Source organism: Macrobrachium rosenbergii, chromosome 26 (assembly GCF_040412425.1).
Source record: "Macrobrachium rosenbergii isolate ZJJX-2024 chromosome 26, ASM4041242v1, whole genome shotgun sequence".
Taxonomy (NCBI): Eukaryota; Metazoa; Arthropoda; class Malacostraca; order Decapoda; family Palaemonidae; genus Macrobrachium; species Macrobrachium rosenbergii.
In genome coordinates, this window is record NC_089766.1 from 50,939,163 (window position 1) to 50,961,570 (window position 22,408).

Genomic DNA, 22,408 nt, shown 5'->3' on the forward strand with positions numbered 1-22,408 from the left:
AGTTTCATGGGCCGTGGCTGAGAGTTTCATACAGCATTACAAACTGTACAGAAAACTCGAATGAGAAGAAGAAACTTCGGCGCATTTTTTACTTTGCGGCTATTCCAGGAAACCCTCCCAGGCCTCTGTTTTTTTCATTTGATCGTCCGGAACTGACTCGCCCACAATTTCTGTTTTATTGACTACCTCTTTCCTCTCCTTCGAAACCTCTTCATTTTTGCATTCCACTGCTTTTCTCCCTTCTTCACAAAGCTCATGGTTTTGAGTTCAACAACACCTAAACGATGCATCCTCCTTTGGATGAACCAGGTAAACTGAATTTCTTGTTCGAGGTTCTACGTACGCAGCTTTCTCCTCTGGTACATTTATTTGTAGAAGGTAACTTGTTACTTTCACTCCATTGAGATTAATGCATGGTTATTGCCTGGACTTTCAGCGGGGTTTCCATTTACAGTCATTCTCCTAAAAATCCATCTCAAGTATACCAATATCCCCACCAATATGCAATCCTACAGGACATGTGATTTCCTCCCATACAGGATCGAGGAATGCTTCATGCTTGAGGGAGGCCTTAACCGAGTCCTTCGTTGGAGGGCCCTTGATCCTTCCCATCAAATCGAGGTCCTCCAGCTTCGTCGTGGTGTCAGAGGGCCAATATGATCACGCCCACCATACTCACCACGCCCACGAGGAACATCAAAGTCACGAACCCCATTTTGCATCCACTAACTCCACAATAGATGTCTACTTGGGGGCCACCGCTACCTTGGATTGTACAGTACATGGCGTCACCAATGAATCGGTAGGTCGTAGGCACTACAAGGTATTCTGTGAACAATTAGGATAAAACGAGAGTTGTTTTGGCATGCAAACATTTCGTCTCCTTTCATTTGATGACCAAGTAGAATTTCTAACAAAATGGCAATAGCAGTTCACTAACCCCTCGGTTCCCAAACACAAGTCACTTCTTCAAGGTCTTAGGGCATCTCTTCTAAAATGCCAAATTACATAACGTATCTAAGTTTCATTTCCCCATATTTCAAGAAAAATGTTAGAAATGCAAGTAATACTGTTTGCGCCGTTTACCCATTTTTATCCTGCTGTTAATAATTTATTAGAATGTCAGACTTCTTGCAAAATCTAAAAAATGTAAAACGTGACAAGTGTCTTAGACGGCTAATTATTATTATTATTATTATTATTATTATTATTATTATTATTATTATCAGAAGATGATTATTATTCAGAAGACAAACCCTATTCATAGGGGAACAAACTTGAAACCAAGCTTCCAAAGAATATGGTGCTCGTTAGGAGGTAAGAGAAGGTAAGGGGAGTCACTTATTAAAAATAAATTAATAAATAGATAGAAATGTATTAAGCTAATTGATTGTTTTAATTGACCTGCAAGAAACATCAGATCTGAATGTCTGACATCTCCTGAGTGCCACTACTTCTGAATTACAGATAAGACAGCCGGAACGCTCTCTCTGAGATGAGATGTTGTTTCATTAACTGCCATACACAAACAGAGCTGGCTGGTTGGAATATAGAATTTAGGCAAGAGGCCAGGCGCTGGGACCTACGAGGTCATTCAGCGCTGAAAGGGAAACTGACAGCACGAAGGTCTGAAAGGTGTAACAGCAGGAAAACCTCGCAGTTGCACTGTGAAACCATTGTTAGAGAGGGTGGAAAGTTAAATGGAAGAATGAGAATATGAACGGAGGTACAGTAAAAGGAATGAAAGAGGTCGCAGCCAGGGGCAGAAGGGACGCTGCAAAGACCTTCAAGTGTGTTACCCTTGTCAACAAGCTGCTGTGTGCCAAAACATTAATCCTCCAAAATGTGGAAATGGATTAATCCGTAACCCTGTTTCTAGGAGGATTAGCATTTCTTCACAGATCGCATTTCATAGTATGTTCAAATATATATATGTATATCTATAATATGAATACAAATGTCGCTTAATATCAATCACACAACCTCAGGAATATATGTATGTATTTATGTTTGATAAATGGATCGGTGGCTCAGTGGGTAGATCGTCGACTGGAGGTTCACGTGGGAAAGACAAAGCACCGATCCATTTATCACTTATAAAGTGATTTCCCCATCGGGATATCCATACTGATTTCAAGCGACATTTGTGTTTCATGATTGTATAAAATGAGTGATGAACCCATATATATGTATAGAAATGTATGTATGACATCAGTATGTATGTATGATGGAGGCTCCAAAGCAACACAGTATTCCCATTCATACTATAATTGTTAAACTGAGGATGAATCACTCAGAAATCCCTGTATAAAACATCAGCCACCATAACTTCATGGATCTCATTGCTCTTCTATTGCAATACCTCCTCCACTTCATTTCTTCAGCATTTCCTAGGTCTTACTTCTCCTACCTTCCGATATTTTTTAATTATATGTACACTTTACCTGGCTACTGTCCTCCATTCTCTCAACGTGACCAAACCCTCTCAAAATACTCGAATAATGCACAATCAGTTTCAAAAGCTTGAACCTATATGTCGTTGCCATACAGGAAAGATGGTTAAACAGTTGTTTTCGAAATAGTTCTTTTGCAATATCCAGCTTTGGCTTCCATATACACTCTGACTCTTTCAAGTGTTCTAAAAACTCTCAAATATTTTCCTTGCTTCTCTTTTTTAGTTATCCACTTCCCCTCCCCTTCCCCTCCTCTACTATCCTACCATTATTACATCTACTCCCAGATATCTATCTATACAACTCAATCACTTCCATTTTTCTGCATTTCCATTTTCCATTTTCAACTCTCTTATTACAAACACCTCCACATTCTTGCATTAATTTCTGCAACTTTTCTTCAGTATCAACAGTCAATTTTGCACCTTCTGCAAACATAATCTACTTCACATTCCCACTTCATGATTTCTTTTTATTTATCCAACGACTTGGCAACTACAGCTAATGTCTTTTCTCTGACTTCTTGCATTACTCCATTCATACAGATAATGAACTGCCAAGGAGACATGACACACCCCATTCACTGACCCACTTTTACACTAAACGAGTCACTCTCCCGTCCCCAAGTTCTAACGGACATTTATTTAGTAATTAGATATTCAGAGAGATGACTTACAGCACACGACTGGATGACATTGTGATTCATTTTTGGTTTTCTGTAAAAGAAAACTATTGAGATGGCTTTTTGTCTGTCCGTCCACACTTTTTCTGTCCGCCCTCAGATCATCCACCCTCCAACCGTTAAACATACCAAATTGCAGTCCTCTAGCCTTAGTAGTTTTTATTTTGTTTAAGGCTAAAGTTAGCCATGATCGTACATCTGGCACCGCTATAAGGTAGGTGCCAACAACACAAGCCACATCTGGCACCGCTATACGGTAGGTGCCAACAGCACAGGCCACCACCGAGCCGTGGCTGAAAGTTTCATGGGTCGCGGCTGAGAGTTTCATGGGCCGTGGCTGAGAGTTTCATCCAGCATTATATACTGTAGAGAAAACTCAATTGCGGTGATGAAACTTCGGCTGATTTTTTTGTTTTTGTTTTTTTATTGATATCCTTCAGAAGTTCAAGTGAAGATGCAATGCATAACTACCCTAATGCTAGTCTCCTTGTATATTTTAATATTTTCTTATCTGTTTATTAATTTATTTTTTCTTTTTAATAACTGAGATATCTTTTTTTCTGTATTTCCCTTTACCTTCTCTTACTTCCTAATGAGCTCCATATTCTTTGGAAGCTTGAATTTCAAGTCAGTGGCCCCTTTGGTGGGCTTGTTCCATACGAATGGGGTTCATCTTCAGAGTAATAATAAACAAATTCTCAAAACCAGCAGGGAAATATTAAAAAGGTCTGCATTCATTATGCACTGATTTTTCCAGATATCATGGCTCAGAGATGTTGATGACAATTTGGAATTACTCACATGGGAATCGCATACATACTCTAAAGATAACAGGTAAGGTTATATAATCTATCTCTCTCTCTCTCTCTCATTTTCCTCCTTACTCTGCTTTATCTTATTACAATTATTTATTTACTTTTCATTCTTAAGCTTTCTGGTCTTTATCCCCATGTCTCTAGTCTCTACAACACTTTTCATTTTCTCTCTCTCTCTCTCTCTCTCTCTCTCTCTCTCTCTCTCTCTCTCTCTCTTCTTCTCTCTTTTTCTCTACTCTGCCTCATCTTATTACAATTTTCCTACTTTTCACTCATCTTATTACAATTATTCTTATCCTTTTCATTCTTAAACTTTTCAGGTCTTTATCTCTCTCGTCTCTGCCAAACTTTTCTCTCTCTCTCTCTCTCTCTCTCTCGATTATGCGGCCTCTTGAATCTTGACCATTTACAAAAAATATCATCGGTTGTGGGTAAATAATAACAGGACAAATTTACTCACTCAGAGGAACCTGTTTACTGTCTAGCAATAACTCCAATTATCCATCTTTCTCTAATTTCCAAACCTTACCGGTCATATCATTTCCTGTTTATTTGAGTATTTATCTCAATAATATGCACTGTGTATCTTGTTTTACTAGGTTCTTCTGCCAATCCGGGAGCTAATCATTTTCACGGTTCAATTCAGATTAGAATCAGCTCCAATACAGGACTGGCTGATCGTCTGGTTAAGATGGCTTTGAAGCTAGTTGACTGAGCTTATTCTGTTACATAAAAAAGGTGCCATTTCTCTATTTTTTTTTTCACCAAAAGCAGCAGCTGCTTTCCATAAAATATTATTCGGCGGGGTAGTTTAAGATCTAAACAAATAGAACAGAATACAGAAAATTATTCAAAGGCCAAGCACTGGGACCTATGAGGTCATTCAATGCTGAAAGGGGAAATTAACGGTAAGGAGGTCTGAAAGGTGTAACAGGAGGCCAACATTGCAGTTGCACTGAGAAAGAACTGTTAGAGAGGGTGGAAAGCCAGATGGAAGAAAGGGAATATGAATGGAGGTAAAGTAAAAGGAATGAAAGAGGATAGTTTTAAGATTCAGTCCGAATCAAAGTCTTGAAAGCTCTCTGCATCTCTGCTACGTGGCAATATCACTCAGTATCTCAACGTGGCTAGTTTTGTTATTCAGAAACTATTGAGATGGCTATTTGTCTATCGGTCCGCACTTTCTCTGTCCGCCCTCAGATCATAAAAACTACCGAGGCTAGAGGGCTGCAAATTGGTATGTTGATCATCCACCCTTCAATCATCAAACATACAGAATTGCAGCCCTCTAGCCTCAGTAGTTTTTATTCTATTTAAGGTTAAGATTAGCCACGTTTCATGCGTCTGGCAGCGGTTACCGGAGGCGTCGCCGACGAACCTTCACTCGAACACATTTTGTACTTGTTTCATTGTTACCTTCAGGTACTCGCTGCTCCAGGAATCCGGGGACAAGTGGCAACGGTGGCGGCTCGTAATCAAAGACGCTCAAGTGAAAGACCAAGGCCAGTATCGCTGTCAGGTAGCCACCCAGCCACCAATGTTACTCATCTCCACTCTCAAGGTCACAGGTGAGAATCTTGAAGTAATTTTATTCATCAATTTCTTATCTGGCAAGTATCATTACAATGATTGTTACCAATACTACAATTGGTGTTGATGTTATTGTTGCTTTTGACGGAAATAGTGATATTATCAATTTTTGCAGCTTTCTGATTGGATGGAACAAGAAAATTCGCTTTAGACAAAAAGTTACAGGAGAAGCTTTTAAAGTTTTGGAATTAAAAAACACCAATATTTTTGTGCTATTCATACAGGGCTGGGGTCACTACCACATACCGCAGATATCTACAGGACCAATGACTGTAAAAACGAATAATTTGATTAAATATTAACTAAAGACCCGAAGTAATAATGATGCACAATTTTGCTTACCAGGAGGTAACAAAGAATCAGTTTCTTGGGATCTTTTGAAATCATTGACTCTGGTCCACTGGTACTACAGCCTCCCCAAACCAAATGAGATAGAATATAGAATTTAGGCCAAAGGTCAAGCGCTGGGACCTATGAGGTCATTCAGTGCTGGAAGGGAAATTGACAGTTCTAAAGAGGCAACAATTGTTTGAAAGTCAAATGGAAGAAAGAGAATATAACAGGCACAGTAAAAGGAACGAAAAAGCTAGGGGCCAAAGGCACGTTGCAAAGAACAGTTGCCTACAGTGCACCTCATGAGAACAGACGGCGCTTAAGGGGGCTTAGGAACGAGGATACAACAAACTGTAACCTGATCTGTCCTACAGCCGTAGCTTTGTAACAGAAAAAGTTTATCCGGTTGTCCAGAACTTTACAAAGCTTTACATAACCTTTATAAAACTTTATAAATCGAACCCTTTCAAGGCAAAATATGCCAAATTCACATATCACACGGGCCCCTATTCTACTTAAAACTGTTTGTAAAAAAAAGAGACATTTATAATTATTAATATTTTTGGGCATTTGGATACATGTGTCAAACTATAACATCAGAATTCTTTACTAGGAAGAGTTAAGAAGAGTAGAATGCTGAACATGAATGAGTGAATGAACTTTAAAATATTTAGTCTCAATTCTACATTTAAGGCAACATTTTATTTCAATATAAAATACCCCAGTGCATGAATAACGAATGAGCAATGATGAATGATGAGAACACAAGTATGAATTATGAAATGAATGAAATGATTTTGTACTTTCGGTTAATAATCACAGGGCATAATAACAGGGCAATAGCAGTGCAAGATTAACGATAAAAAATTAATGAAGTTTGGTGAACAGTCTCACATATAACCATAATTCAGGAGTAAAATGCTTGAATATGACAACACAATTACTGACCAATCCAAGATTCATTCTTGGAGTGTTAAATATCTCAAATGTACAAAATCACTGAAAAATTAAGCTAGCACAGTTTAACCTGTTATTTGCAACTCGCCAGTAATCAGCCAGAGGTCCCACTCACAATCTACAGGCTGATATTTCCCTTTACTTCCTCTTACTTCTTCCTAAAGAACACCATATTCCTTGGAAGTTTGAATCTCAAGACATTGGCCCCTTTGGTGGGCTTTTTCCGTATGAATAGGTTTCATCTCTTGAACGATAATAATAATAATCTGTATTAATAAAATCCGAGTGGATCTTTCTTGTTTGTCCACCCCGGTGTGGGTGGGGTAGGTAGGAGATCGGGATGGTAGGAGAGACATGACACATCCACCCTCCTCCTGGAAACCTGTTTGTCCGCCCTGGGTGGGTGTGGGGGTAGGTGAGGGATTGGGAGGGTAGGGGAGACATGACACATCCACCCTCCTCCTGGAAACCTGTTTGTCCGCCCTGGGTGGGTGTGGGGTAGGTAGGAGATTGGGAGGGTAGGGGAGACATGACACATCCACCCTCCTCCTGCAAACCTGTTTGTCTGCAGGGTAGGTGGGGATTGGGAGGGTAGGTAGAGACATGACACATCCACCCTCCTCCTGGAAACCTGTTTGCCCTGGGTGGGGGTGGGGTGGGTGGGGATTGGGAGGGCAGGGGAGACATGACGGGCAGCGCCAAGTTCCAGCGCAGCGTAGCACGCGCAAACAAGCTCGTAACAAAATATTCTTTATAAACACTCACCATCTCCTGGCGAAGGTCAAAGCTACTTCAAATTAGGATTCGTGAAACAGTCCGTTTTGTCACCAACAAGCAGCAGGGAGGAGTCTGTGGGAATAATGAGTTTTGGTGAGTACGTATAAAGTATAACGTGAACTTATAAAGTTTAACAAGAACTTGAAGTTCTTTGCCTTTCATCCTCACAGACAGAAACTGCTTCATTTCAGTGCAATGGATAATGGGTCAAAATGATTAAATAAATTAAATTACCACACAGCGTACGGTATGAAAAAGTGAAACAGAGAGAAATCATGTGGGAACAAGGGAGATATTAAATAAATTAAAGGAATGAGATAAAAACTGATAAAAACAGGGAAAAACTGCAAAAGAGAGAGAGAGAGAGAGAATTTTTACTCTTTCATCCTAAAACATATGTACCACTTCATTCCAATATTAGAAACACATCTATCCGCCAGATTCAGAAACTTGTTCAGGAACCCACCCTAGCATTGCAGAGCTGCCATCTCCTCAGTCAGTATCTCTCCAGTTATATCTGCTACTCTAACATCCACCAGCTCATTACACTTTCACTCTCCATGGAAAAAACAATTTTACGCTAAAGCTGTAAACCCCTAATTTATTCATCCAATATTCTTATTGCTTATTCCTTATCTCTGTTCAAATCAGCTGTGTGAACCTCTTGATCTGTTAACTTCTTTCACTTCAGCATCTCTTAACCCTAATCCATGTTTCATGCATCGTTTCTATAGATAGATAGATAAAATATAGAATTCAGGCCAAGGCCAAGCGCTGGGACCCATGAGGTCATTCAGCGTTCAAACGGAAATTGACAGTAAAAAGGTTTGAAAGGTGTAACAAGAGGAAAACCTCCCAGTTGCACTTTGAATCCACTGTTGGGAGAGGGAGGAAAATAAGATGTTAGAAAAAGAATATGAATGGAGGTACAGTAAAAAGAGTGAAAGGGGTTGCAGCTAGGGGCCGAAGGGACGCTGCAAAGAACCTTAAGCAATCGTCTTAACTAGATTTATCGCCACATTTTCAACCATTTCAAGCTAAATAGAACTTCGATATATTGTCATTTTTCCTTCACAAGATAATAATCAGGTTACTACCAGTCACTTTAAATCCACTATTACATAAGTGAACTTTCTCTTCCAACTACTGAACTCTGTATTTACAAATAACTAACACATTCTTCATACCATTCGTCTTTCCCAAGAAGACTTATGAATATTCTTTGGAATCCACTTACTACCAACTATCAAACCTCTTTCTCAACACATCCCACAAGGAAACTGTTGAAGCTATTAAAACGAACTGCTTGTGTATTTTATGTCACTAATGAAGAATTGGAAAGGTAGGAAATGTGGAGATACTTAAGAGGTGGAAAAAAGGTTTGTATAGGTGATCGGTGTGTTTTGAGATGTTTTGGTCATGTAGAAAGAATACGTGACAATAGATTGGTGAAAAGGGTATATAATTCAGAAATGCTAGGAGAGAGGAGGATTTAGAAAGTGCTGGAATATTCTGTGACGCACCTCTCTCCTCAACCTACCATCATCAATTATTTTGCTCACAAATACCTATATGAATTAACCACCTCTATTCATCCACCAATTGGGGATAGTGCGGGGAAACTGAATTTCTGCAGTTTCCCTTCACTATTCCCAGTCAGCACTGTGCCATTTGCAAGCAGGAACCTTTCCTATTTCTTTCACCAATAATTTTCATATCACACAACCTTGCCCCTACATCTACTGTCCTGCTGAACTAGCCATTTTGGAACCTATAACTTTAACCTAATCATATTGTCCTAACTGTCCTTTTATACCAGACATTCTGAAACATAACTTTCATGCTCTCCTAACTGGGTTCTTTACACAGAGCCACAAGTCCAAGTGGTCGACGAGCGAGGGACAAAGGTGGTCGAGAAGCACTACAACAGCGGCAGTATGATCGAACTGAAATGCGTGATAGAGTCTGTGCCCTTCCCCTATGGCCATGTCACGTGGAAACGAGGTCAGGAGACTCTCCAATTCAACACGTCAATGGGAGGAATCAGGTAACTTTCAGCCAAGAATGTGGTCGAGATTCAGGGGAAAACTTGCCTTTTTACGGTGACGTACCTTGTCAGGGAAAAACTTGCCTTTTTACAGTGAGGTTTCAAGGTACCAACTGCCCAGAGCCACAGTGAAATGCTGATTTTTTTCTTCTTCACAATAAATCGTGTTGTGGACAAACAAATCCACAGTTATGTATGGATACATGTATTTTAAAATAAATCTCTACAGAGAGCTTTCGGGAATATATTCGATTCCAATTGTCAATCTCTATATGTACCCATACGTAACTGCGGATTTGTTTCTCCGTTTCAAGACTCATGCTATTATAAGCATTTTAGTTTTCTGTAAAAGAACTCTATTGAGATGGCTTTTTGTCTGTCCGTCCGCAATTTTTTCTGTCCGCCCTCAAATCTTCAAAACCACTGAGGCTAGAGGGCTACAAATTGGTACGTTGATCGTCCACCCTCCAATCATCAAACATACCAAATTGCAGCCCCCTAGCCTCAGTAGTTTTCATTTTATTTAAGGTTAAAGTCAGGCATGATCGTGCGTTTGGCACCTCTGTAGGTGCCAACAACACAGGCTGCCACCAGGCGGTGGCTGAAAGTTTCATGGGCCGTGAGTTCCATACAACAGTATACGCTGTACAGAAAGCTCGATTCTTCGGCGCATTTTTTATTTGTTTTAATATCGTGTTATGTTTATCCACAGCGTAAGAGGAGATGCAGATACGGGTTATATTCGAAGTCGTCTCTACGTGGCTAATGCTTCTCCAGCCCACACTGGCGTCTATTCTTGCTGGTACAATAACTACTCCAGCGACGCCGTCACAGTCCATGTCATTGCAGGTACGAAACTCGGATCTTTCCTAGATAGTGACCCCCAAGGGTTTTCGGGGGTCGTTATCTAGGACTATTTCTTGGGGGTCATTATCTTGATATTTACAGTCTTTTGTTTATGTTTTTACGGTAATCCCCAACAGGCTTGTAATGAACACACCGCAAAGGTGGATACGTACCGGGTTAAAACTTACCCTTGGGGTCACTATTTAGGAAAGATCCAGAAACTCTCTACTCATTGACGATTTTCACTAACGCCATGAACTATTATCTATTATATAAAAATCTATATAACGAGAGGTACATTAATATCTTACATACTATTCATACACATACACACACATATTTGTATGCATGGCAAGTGCCTTAAATCCAGGAATGTGGAGGAATGAAAGTCACAGAACACATATTCGGGAAAGCTCACCAAATAACAAATTTTGGAGAGGCTGAAAAGGCGATTGTGCTGTGTGATTTGAATGCAAAAGTTGATGATTGTATATATATACACACATATATATATTCATAGTTTACTTATTTATTTATTCATTCATTTATTAACTTATTTATTCATTCATTCGTTTTTTACAGAGAGGGAGAGAGTGGTTGGTAGAACAAGTTCATAAGTTCCCGTAAATGTAATAAGTTGTTGAAAGTATCTACGAAAAATACTTTGTTGAAAAAATAAAATTATAAAATGGCTGTTGTGGGAAAATAAGTCACCTGAAAATTAAAATGAATGCTTCTTCATTTCCAATTAACATTCACTCTGGCATAAATTATTAAGCACCTTTGACCCCCAACTCTGCTTACTAAACATTAAGGTGAACCAGTAAGTCTCCAGTGGTCTCTTAATGCTGGTTATTCTTTCATATTTTCCCTGAAATGTAAACCATCTTGGTTGTATAATGTCATTAGGGTCATCCAAAGAAAATATGAAAGTAGTTATGGGAACCATCAAGCTCCCTCAGTTGTAAAAAATATAATCATCTTGAGGTCCGTATATTATGAAATTTGTTGTTGGAGATAAATATAAATATGAAATTTCCAGAAAAAAAGAAAACTACAGTCATTTTAAGTTCATGAGACTGTTACTAGTTGATTACAGAACCCAAAACCTCTTGAAAATGATTGCCTTTCAACACGTTACTGGAGGAGGATCTTCCCTAGACAGTGACCCCCAAGGGTTTTAGGGGTCGTTATCTAGGACTAATATTTCTTGAGGGTCATTATCTTTATGATATTTACAGTCTTTTGTTTACGTTTTTATGGTCAACCCCAACGAGCTTGTACTAAACAAGCCGCAATGATGGATACATACCGAGTTAAAGCACTGGGGGTCACTATCTAGGAAAGGTCCCTGGAGGATTCAGTTGGATTTGCCACAAAGGTTTGGTTGTTGCATAAACTTCCTGGTATGAAATGAGTAATATCATTTGCAAGGTTTCTTAACTTTGCCGTGTGGTCGTACAGAGCCAAGTGGTTTTCCATAAGAATTTTTTTGATATGAGACCCTATCCCAGACAATTACACGTGTGTGAACCGTTTCCAGTTATCAGGATTTTGGATCTTTCCTAGATACTGGGCTCCAAGGGTTTTTGGGGGTCGTTATCTAGGACTAATATTTCTTGGGGGTCATTATCTTTATGATATTTACAGTCTTTTGTTTATGTTTTTACCGTCATCCCCAACGGGCTTGTACTGAACACGCCGCAAAGGTGGGTACATACAACTCTTGGGGGTCACTATCAGAAAAACCCTGGAGGATTCAAATGGGTCACTATCTAGATGAGAGATCCAGAACGTTTTTTTTCTAAAGAAAGACAACTACACATGGATTTCCAGTTAGAAAAGCAGAGTCATTGGTTATTAAGACAAGTAAATTCCCTTAATATTCATGTCCACTGCATATATACTGGTAACTGTTCCCAATTTTTTTTATTGTAATGGTTCATGAACATATTCATTCATTCCAGGACCATTCATTGTTATAGCTATAAGGCTAAAAAAGATAAGATAACGGAAAATGAACTGTAAGACTCGCTTTTTCATTTTGACAGAGGTCTTTTGGACCACGGATGAAAACAATTAAGTAAAATTAATTTTCCAACATCTCACATTCTCAAATGATTACATGAACGACCTTACCACAATCCCTCCTTAATCTAATTTCTTTCCTTCATTGCATTTCCAGGCGAGAACTCAGCGGCAATGCAACACGATAAGGTGCCGGATCTCACCAGCGGAGGAGTGCTAGCTATCAATAGCCCACCGAGGCACTTCCCCTCGGTTATTGCGACATACTGCGTGTTGTCATGTTTCCCCTCCGTCTCAGAGTTGCTGAGCTATGCCTTGACGGCCGCGGCTCTTGACCTGGTGGCTTTGTTCGCTCTGATAAAGGGATGGTTTCAGCGTTTTCTGTCTTTGGCAATTTGGGAGACCAACGGGAGAGACTTCTCTCGTAGATGACTGGGTAGGAGCGAGGTCCTTTAAATATTGCTCCGAGTAGACGTAAAGGACTCTGGGTGTCACTTTACAGAATGTGTACATTTTTTTAGGTAATACTTTCTTATATATATATATATATATATATATATATATTATATATATATATATATATATATATATATATATATATATATATATATATATATATATATATATATATATATATATATATATATATATATATATATATATATACCCACAGAACTACCACAAACCATTACCATGGCTTCCTGACTTTCTGTATGAATTTGCAAAGTGTCATATTGCCCTGCGTTTTTAATTTGATCCCTTCTGCTATACTTCACCTAAGACCATCAATATATATGTATATATATATAATATACATATATATGTGTACAGTATATATATTATATATATATATGTGTGTATTCTCAATTATGCTCTTGAGAAAAGTGCCCTTTTCTAATACTTAGCAATCCCTCATTTATCTATCTATTAGCATGTAATTCCATTCAACTGAGCCAACCACAGAATATGACGTAGCTTGAGAACCCTAACAAGAAGGCCACTCACCCTTAGAGATGTGTAAACTTTCCAATATGATTAAACACAAAAGTAAAAGATGACATTAATAACTTCGTCGAGATATTCATTGCCCTTCATTCTGAATTGTAAATGTGTAAAGTTACTGTGAATGTTATCTACCATTTCCATTGCCATGTCTTTTAGGGGGTCCACTCTGAGCAGTAACTTAAAAATGTAACTAGCACTGAAATAAATTATAGGAACTCTCTATACGAAAAAATATCGACCTGTCATAAACGTAAGCTACTTTGGATCAAAAGGGTATATGGAAATCATAATGGTTAGTCAAAAAAATATATAAATAATTTTGGGATGATGATAATGAGATAATGAGGATAATGGAACATAAACAAGTAAAAAATGCGCCGAAGTTTCTTCGGTGCAATTACGTTTTCTGTCCATTGGTGGCCTCAGCCACGGCCCATAAAACTCTTAGCCGCGGCCCATGAAACTCAACCATGGTCCGGTGGTGGCATATGTTGTTGGTACCTATAGCGTTGCCAGAAGTATGATTATGGCTAAATTCAACTTTAAATAAAATAAAAACTACCGAGGCTAGAGGGCTGCAATTTGGTATGTTTGATGATTGGAGGGTGGATGATCAACATACCAATTTGCAGCCCTCTAGTCCCAGTAGTTTTTAAGATCTGAGGGCGGACGGACAGACAAAGCTGGCACAATGGAAACTGCACAAAGACCAAGTATCAAAGCAGCAGGCATCAAATATTCACTAGTGACGTACATGTGTGTAACAAAAAGATTCAACTGACGCCCTCATAACATTCCAGAGGCAACAGCCGAGTCAATATGTTCACAGATAAACACCAAAATAAGTCAGAACAATAAAGTTGGAGGCTAAAATGGCCTGGTCTCAAACCACTGGGCATAAATCATGAGCAAGGATCGTGTACATGTGACTTTTCAAGTCAGCTGACTTCTGACAACAGCAATACCAATATATTAGCAATTCTTTAGAGATACATTATTATTATTATTATTATTATTATTATTATTATTATTATTATTATTATTATTATTATTATTATTATATCACAAATGTTCTAAAATGTTCTAGAGGGTCCACAATAATATAATTGTTAAAGGGCTCGAGTAGAATTTTTATAAAGCTTTCGAACCCTTCTGTGGGTTCATCTTCAGTCAAAATTTGCCTGGAGATGAACCCAGAGAAGGGTTCGAAAGCTTTTATAAAATTCTACTCGAGTCTTTAACAATTATATTATAGTGACCTTTTAGAACTTTATTATTATTATTATTATTATTATTATTATTATTATTATTATTATTATTATTATTATTATTATTATTATTATTTCAGCAGATGAAACATATTCAGATGGAACAAGCACACCAAAAGGGCCACTGACTTGAAATTCAAGCTTCCAAAGAATGTTGGTTCCAACCTCCCACAGCAGCAGACCCCACACTGCAGCAGTGACTGATCATCAAACAGAGCCAGTGATTTTTCATCGCCCTGGGGGAGACGTGAACCCCCTGCGACATCTCAGTGCCATGCCACGAGCATTAACAGAAAATTATTAAAAATATTATATTAGCCCAGGTTCGAGTGATACCAATATATTAGCCTTGATTCTGACATTATCATTATATACTGACATTATCAGCATCTAATTCCAGGCTCTAGCAACACCAATGTATTGGCCCAGTCTTGAGCAAAATCAATATATTAGTCCAGGCCCCAGCAACACTAATATACAGGCTCCGGCAATACCAATACCAGACTTAGTAATACTAATATATTGAACAGAATATAGAATTTAGGCCAAAGGCCAAGCACTGGGACCTATGAGGTCATTCAGCGTTGAAAGGGAAATTGACAGTAAAAGGTCTGATAGGTGTAACAGGAGGAAGACCTCGCAGTTGCACTATGAATCAGTAGTTTGATAGGTTGGGAAGTCAGAGGGAAGAAAGAGAATATGAACGGAGGTACAGTAAACGGAATGAATGAGGGACGCTGCAAAAACCCTTAAGTAATGCCTACAGTGCACCACATGAGTTGAACTGATGGCACTACCCCCTCCCCACTACGGCCTATCTCTTGAAGGATGGAACATTCAAAACTGGAAAAAAGAAGTAAGGAGAATATTCGGAAGTTTGGCTGTAGAGGCAAAGAAACAAACACTTAAATGTAAAATCCAAGGATTACCGATTTCCGAAAAATGTGTGAAAGAGTGGCTGGCAGGGTGTGACGAAGCTTATACTTCATAGAAGAAGGGACTATGCGCTGGTGAGTTGGTTACGCTGCCCCTATCATCGACCTCTGCAGGAAAAAATAGCAATAGAATTTATAAAAATTATTCCTGAAACTCAGGATAATTTTTTGTGTATAATGCTGAACAGCACAAGTTACTGTACCCCACTGCTACTAGACTTTCGTTTTCCTGTCATGTAGTGAACTAAACTACATAAGAAAATTCCTGCCATGCAGTGACCTGAACTAAAAAAAAAAAAAAATCCTGCCATGTAGTGATCTCAGTTACACAAAGAACTTCCATGAACAAAGTCTAGATAAATAAAGAAAAAAAATCATGAGAGCCTGTACACAACGAAATAAGCCATTTCTGCATCCTTCCAGTTGCAAAATGCATACTTTCCTCCATTAATCTCTAACTCATAACGTAATGATCATCACAACCACTTTCATTCATTTCCCTGGAAAAGCTCACTGACGCCTCGTATGTTTCCAGCTTTCAACTCTTCTTTTCATACTCCCTCGTATTTCGGAATGCCACGAAATAATGTTCGGCCCTCTTGTTAACCTTACACGCGGCGAAACACGAAACATGTCCTCTCTGTGCGCCTTTGTCAGACGAAACCTCAGCACATCCTCGTGACATTCCATGATACTTATTTATTCGTAGACAGTAGGCAGATCCCAGGGCAGTCGGGTAACCTCGTCAGTAATTCTAACATGCTCCGTTCGCCGCGCTACAACCTCTCACGAATAATTCCGTCCGTTTCCTGGGTCTTTCTAGTTTCTGCTCTTTTATCGAGCAGGCGAAAGATACATCACTCTCCTTTTATTGAGGTCAACAACTGACGATTGCGCAGTTCGGCGCCGCCTTTCTTCCATCATGCAAATACTTCTCCGTCTCGCAATAAATATGACTCATTATTCTTTGGTGATCATTCCTCTGTATGCATATCTTCATTTGCCCTTTTTATTTATTACTTTTCATCGGTGATATTCTCATGGTACTTTAGTGGTGTCGTTGAGACTAGAAGCTGTGTGGGTCCCGAGTTCAAGCCCCGCTCAGTACAAGAATGATATTCACTGAAATATAACCTTGCTGTTCCTGTGAGCTGGCTTTGAGGAGGTGCTTAGGTCTAGCTTTTGAGACACCAGTTATTACCTTTCCACCCCTCCCCACCTCCCAAAGGTCTCTCTTTAGAACTGAATATGAAATTTAGGCCACTGGCAAAGAACTGGGACCTAAGAGGTCATTCAGCGCTGAAAATTATGTTGAAATAACTGTACAGAGAGGGTGGAAAGTAAGATGGAAGAAAGGCATAGTAAAGGGAATGAAAGGGGTTGCAGCTAGTGGCCGAAGGGACGCCGCAAAGATCCTTAAGTAATGCCTACAGTGCACCGAGTATGGTGCACTGACGGCACAACACCCCTACGGGGATCTCTCTTTAGAGGAGAGGGGTGGGAGGGACATGGAGGGGGGGGGGATCTTGGGACAACCCTATACCTCAAAATCCCCGTAAGGGGGTTAGTGCCATGTCACCTCATGCGGTGCACTGTATGCATTCCTTAAGCTTCTTTGCAGCGTCCCTTCGGCCCCTAGCTGCAACCTCTTTCGTTCCTTTTACTGTACCTCCTTTCACATTCTCTTTCTTCCATCTTACTTTCCTCAACCCTCTCCTAACAATTGATTCATAGTGCAACTGCTTTGAGGTTTTCCTCCTGTTACACCTTTCAAACCTTTTTTTTACTGTCAATTTCCGTTCCAGCGGTGTATGATCTCATAGGTCTCAGTGCTTGGCCTTCGTTCTAAATTCTATATCCAGTTCTATACCTCAAAATATAAACACGTTTTAATCCTGACATGATCACGCACTTCGTCTTTAACTTTCAGCTTCTCATGCTTTCAAAAAATCACCGGTTTCATTTCCCGACAGGATTCCCTTATTGTGTGTGTGTGTCCCCGTGTTCTGATAACATCGAGTCTTCGCTCTCTGTGATACCAAATGCTGCACTAGTCAGCCATGCAGCAGGGCTGTACGTTGACGTTTCACCTTTCAGTGTCGTCTCTCTCTCTCTCTCTCTCTCTCTCATTTGCATGCGTCGTACATCTTTCCTTGGTTCTTTATTTCTCTCGCCATTATTTTTCATTAGCCCTACTTTGATAAACGTATCTCCATCCCTTTTCTAAATACTATTTATGGCTTGCTCGCTCCTGGCTCTCTCTCTCTCTCTCTCTCTCTCTCTCTCTCTCTCCTAAACCATTTCTCTCCTAACATTCTCCTCTTTCTATCTCTATGATATATATATATATATATATATATATATATATATATATATATATATATATATATATATATATATATATATATATATAAATATATATATATGTATGTACACTGGCAAGAAAAGTGAAGATACAGTTTTCTTTAGATTTCGTTCATCGAATTTTTATTTTTCTTACAGAAGACACATAATCTCGGTAAATTTACTCTAGAATATGAAAATACAATGCAAATTATATCATATATGTTAAATCTGCAAAACAAAAACGTTCAGATACTTAAAAACACCAAGCATGTCCGAAGTAATCAGAATTTCTCAGATGACTTCGTTCATAGAGATCTAAAAGATAGTGTGTGAATATCTCGGTGTAGTACTCTTTATCAGAACGGCAATATTTACTCGTTTTCCGTTATGGACAGGCTTATTATTGCATCATCATACGAGGTAGTGATAATTTCTTTAATTTTCACATTCATATTTGTATTTCACGGTGTTAAAAGTCAGCTGGAATTAATGGCAGTAAATGTTGCGACAGCTACGGTAAGTTGACCAAATCTATTTAAATCTGCAAGAGCGTTCTCTATGATGTGTGGAGCACTTCAGCGGGAAAACACAAGTAACTGGATGTTTCTTGACGTTGCCCGTTCTCTCTGCGTTGCCATAGTTTATCTCTCTCTCTCTCTCTCCCCATCGCTAAAACATACTCTACAAATATAGTATCGCTCAATCTCTAAAAAAAAAAAAATAATGAAATGAGTAGCTCTACATATAGGCCTAGGCTTACACAACAGCAACTCTCTCTCTCTCTCTCTCTCTCCATCGCTAAAACATACTATACAAATACAGTATCGCTCAATCTCTAAAAAAAAAAATAATGAAAAGAGTAGCTCTACATATAGGCCTAGGCTTACACAACAGCAACTCTCTCTCTCTCTCTATCTCCATCGCTAAAACATACTATACAAATATAGTATCGCTCAATCTCTAAAAAAAAAAAAATAATGAAACAAGTAGCTCTACATATAGTCCTAGGCTTAAACAACAGCAAGATCTCTCTCTCTCTCTCTCATTCATAACATTGCATTCGTTCCTTTATTGTTCCCACGTTGCTCAAATTTAATTCTTGATTTCACTATGGAAGATCGCGTTTCCGATTATGCAAGCATTCCGTTCATTGTGGTGTCATAAATTCATTTGTATAAGGTTAATTGGTAGGTTACGTCGAAAAATGTTTATTTTGCTCAGAACTGTCGCTGCAAATTACAACTTGAACGAATACTTTAAAGCTTACTACTGCATTTAAGTATCAATGATTTCAGAATCGTAGAATATGACTGAAAGTTATAGGAGGTCAAGCAAAAAACCAACACACTAAGACAGAAGCTCCTCCCCTTTCTAAAGTTGCCAGATGTCGCATTATTGAGCAATATACTGTATGTCCGAAGATTTAAAAAAACTGTATCTTCACTTTTTCCTTGCCAGTGTACATATAAATACATATGTACATATATACAATATATCATATATCTATCTATATATATATATATATATACATATATACAATATATCATATATATATATATATTATATATATATATATATATGTATAATATATATATATATATATTTATATATATATATATATATATATATATATATACATACTGTATATAATGTTTACACTCACAGGGCAAAAACTAGACTACAAGTTTCAATGAGGACAGTTTCACATTATTTAGACTACCTTTAAGAAAACTGGTAAACAGTAGTAGAGATTTATACTGTAAATGTTACGGTGTCAGTACATAAGAAGAACCAACAGGTGGCACCGAACGACTAACGACAGGAGACAGGACTCTTCATTTATGACTGAGTTTGGTTACACCAGTAAGAGAACAGAACAGAATAAAATACAGAATTTAAGCCAAAGGCCAAGTGCTGGCACCTATGAGGTCATTCAGCGCTGAAAGGGAAATTGACAGTAAGAATGTCTGACAGGTGCAACAGGGGGTAATCCTCGCAGCTGCACTACGAAACAATTGTTAGAGATGGTGGATAGCAGGATGGAAGAAAGAGAATATGAATGGAGGTCCAGTAAAAGGAATGAAAGGGGTTGCAGCTAGGGGCCGAAGGCACGCTGCAAAGACCCTTATGTAATGCCTACATTGCACCACGTGAGGCGCACTGACGGCACTATCCCTCTATGGGGTACACCAGTAAGAGATTCTATTCTTTTCAATCTTATTACTAGACTAAATCAGCTGTTCAGTGCCTGCCAGACTGGTAATGCGATTGTTTTCTCTAATAGGAAAATGGCGCTATCATACCGTATGCATATTTTAAAAATTATGCTCTTCGATTCTTTTGTAAATTAATGTTCCGGCTTCGCAAGGCTTCAACAGTAAAACAAAGAACTATGGTGGTAACTCATGAGTTCAAATTGACTACCCGAAGTGCCTTCCCCCTTCCACAAACCAGGGAAGTTCGCTCACTGACATTATATAAACAATTAAAAAATGCGCCAAAGTTTCTTTGACACATCGAGTTTTCTGTACAATGTATAATGGTGTATGAAACTCTCAGCCACACCCCCATGAAACTCTCAGCCGCGGTCCATGAAACTTTCAACCACGGCACGGTGGTGGTCTGTGTTGTTGGCACCTATAGCGGTGCCAGACGTGCGATCATGGCTAACTTTAACCTTAAATAAAATAGAAACTACTAAGGCTAGAGGATTGCAATTTGGTATGTTTGATGATTGGAGGGCGGATGATCAACATACCAATTTGCAGCCCTCTAGCCTCAGTAGTTTTTATTTTATTTAAGGTTAAAGTTAGCCATAATCGTACTTCTGGCAGCGCTTTAGGTACTAACAACATTGGCCACCACCAGACCGTGGCTGAGTTATATGGGCCTCGGCTAAGAGTTTTATGGGCCGTGGCTGAGGCCACCACCGGACAGAAACCTCGGTTGTGCCGAGGAAACTTCGGGCATTTTTTGCTTGTTTTCGTTTGGGAACGAAAATACCGAATAGCCAAATCGATGGTATTTTTACTATCATTATGGCATCCAAATACAATACAGACTGAAGGCATGGCTGCTGGAAGCTAATAAAAGTGACACACAGATCAGGTAGCCCTGTTTAAATGCAAGGAAGTCAGATCAAACCTCGGTCTACTGCTGACGTCACAAAAGCTCCACCCACATCGATGAGCCGACTCTCAGAGTATATTCAGAGGACCTTGGTCCTAACCACCACTTCACACGATTATCTAGTATTCTTGAAAAAAATTACGATGGAAGGAATTACCTCCTAAGTACACCAACAAGTAATCGGGGTTATATGTGAAAACGTCTTCTAGGATTGAATTGAATATAGACTTTAGGCCAAAGGCCAAGCATTGGGGCCTATGAGGTCATTCAGCGCTGAAACGGAAATTGACAGTCGAAAGGTCTGACAGGTGTAACAAGTGGAAAACCTCGCAATTGCACTATGAATCAATTATTAGGAGAGGGTGGAAAGTAAGATGGAAGAAAGAGAATACGAAACGAGTTCCTTTTACTGTACCTCTTTTCATATTCTCTTTAAAGGAGAGCTGGATTATTCAAAACGTAAGAAAATGTGGCACCCGGGAAACCAAGAAATTGTACATCAAAGGATGACGATTCAGCTTCAATTATAGAGCTATTAACTCTCAGCTCCAGATCTCTAACATAAGAATGCCCTAGAACCGACAGCCTCATGACAATACCAACACCGGAAAATGAACTAGGCAAAGCTCAATAGCAGCTTCAATTGTAAAGCAAAATGTCGACAAAGAAAACACTGATAAAAATTGAAAAACATCTGACTTGCGATTCTCTCCGTCACACCCCCACTCGACAAGACCAGCCAGCAACCAAATTTCTCGCTCTGGCCCCAAGTTCGGCGCCATCTTGAAAAAAGTTACTATGGAAGGAATAAAACAAGTCAATACCCATCGATTTTCCACGTTTGACCACTCAGGGGCTAGTACTATGCACGGAGAAACAGTGTAGGCGAGTCACTGTTTCGCCGTGTTTAGTATTAGCCCCTGGGGGATCAAATAGTTTTGTATATAGTTTGAGGAAGTAATTGCCACAGGCCTTAATTGGGTCGTTTGGTAGGAAGCATCCTTATTTTCGGTAGGTCGCGAATAGTAGCACCAAAAACTGTTCAATTGAATTAGAGGTCGAACTTCCACGTGAAAGATAACTTTCGACAACTTGTGAACTGATTGCTGGTTGGCTTGTTGACTGATTGATTGATTGATAGATTTTAGGCATATGCCAAGCACTGGCGCAGCTAAGGCCATTCAGCGCTGAAACGGA

At 39.1% G+C, this 22,408-nt stretch overlaps 1 protein-coding gene across 1 annotated transcript; it reads left to right on the forward strand.

Annotated features, from left to right (window-relative positions):
• Window positions 1-284: 284 nt before the first annotated feature.
• On the forward strand, window positions 285-13,040 carry LOC136852849 (zwei Ig domain protein zig-8-like). The gene is made up of 7 exons (XM_067127754.1): window positions 285-309; window positions 516-802; window positions 3,893-3,969; window positions 5,373-5,518; window positions 9,477-9,654; window positions 10,367-10,503; window positions 12,686-13,040. Exons 1-7 carry the CDS (start codon window positions 285-287, stop codon window positions 12,958-12,960), a joined length of 1,125 nt encoding a protein of 374 aa, XP_066983855.1. The 3' UTR covers window positions 12,961-13,040.
• Window positions 13,041-22,408: the final 9,368 nt, after the last annotated feature.

Bases quoted from the DNA above. Each gene is read 5' to 3' on its own strand.
- LOC136852849 (XM_067127754.1), top strand. From the start codon at position 285: ATGCATCCTCCTTTGGATGAACCAG. The intron at 3,970-5,372 runs GTAAGGTTATAT...TGTTACCTTCAG, and splicing joins ACATACTCTAAAGATAACAG to GTACTCGCTGCTCCAGGAAT. The intron at 9,655-10,366 runs GTAACTTTCAGC...GTTTATCCACAG, and splicing joins ACGTCAATGGGAGGAATCAG to CGTAAGAGGAGATGCAGATA.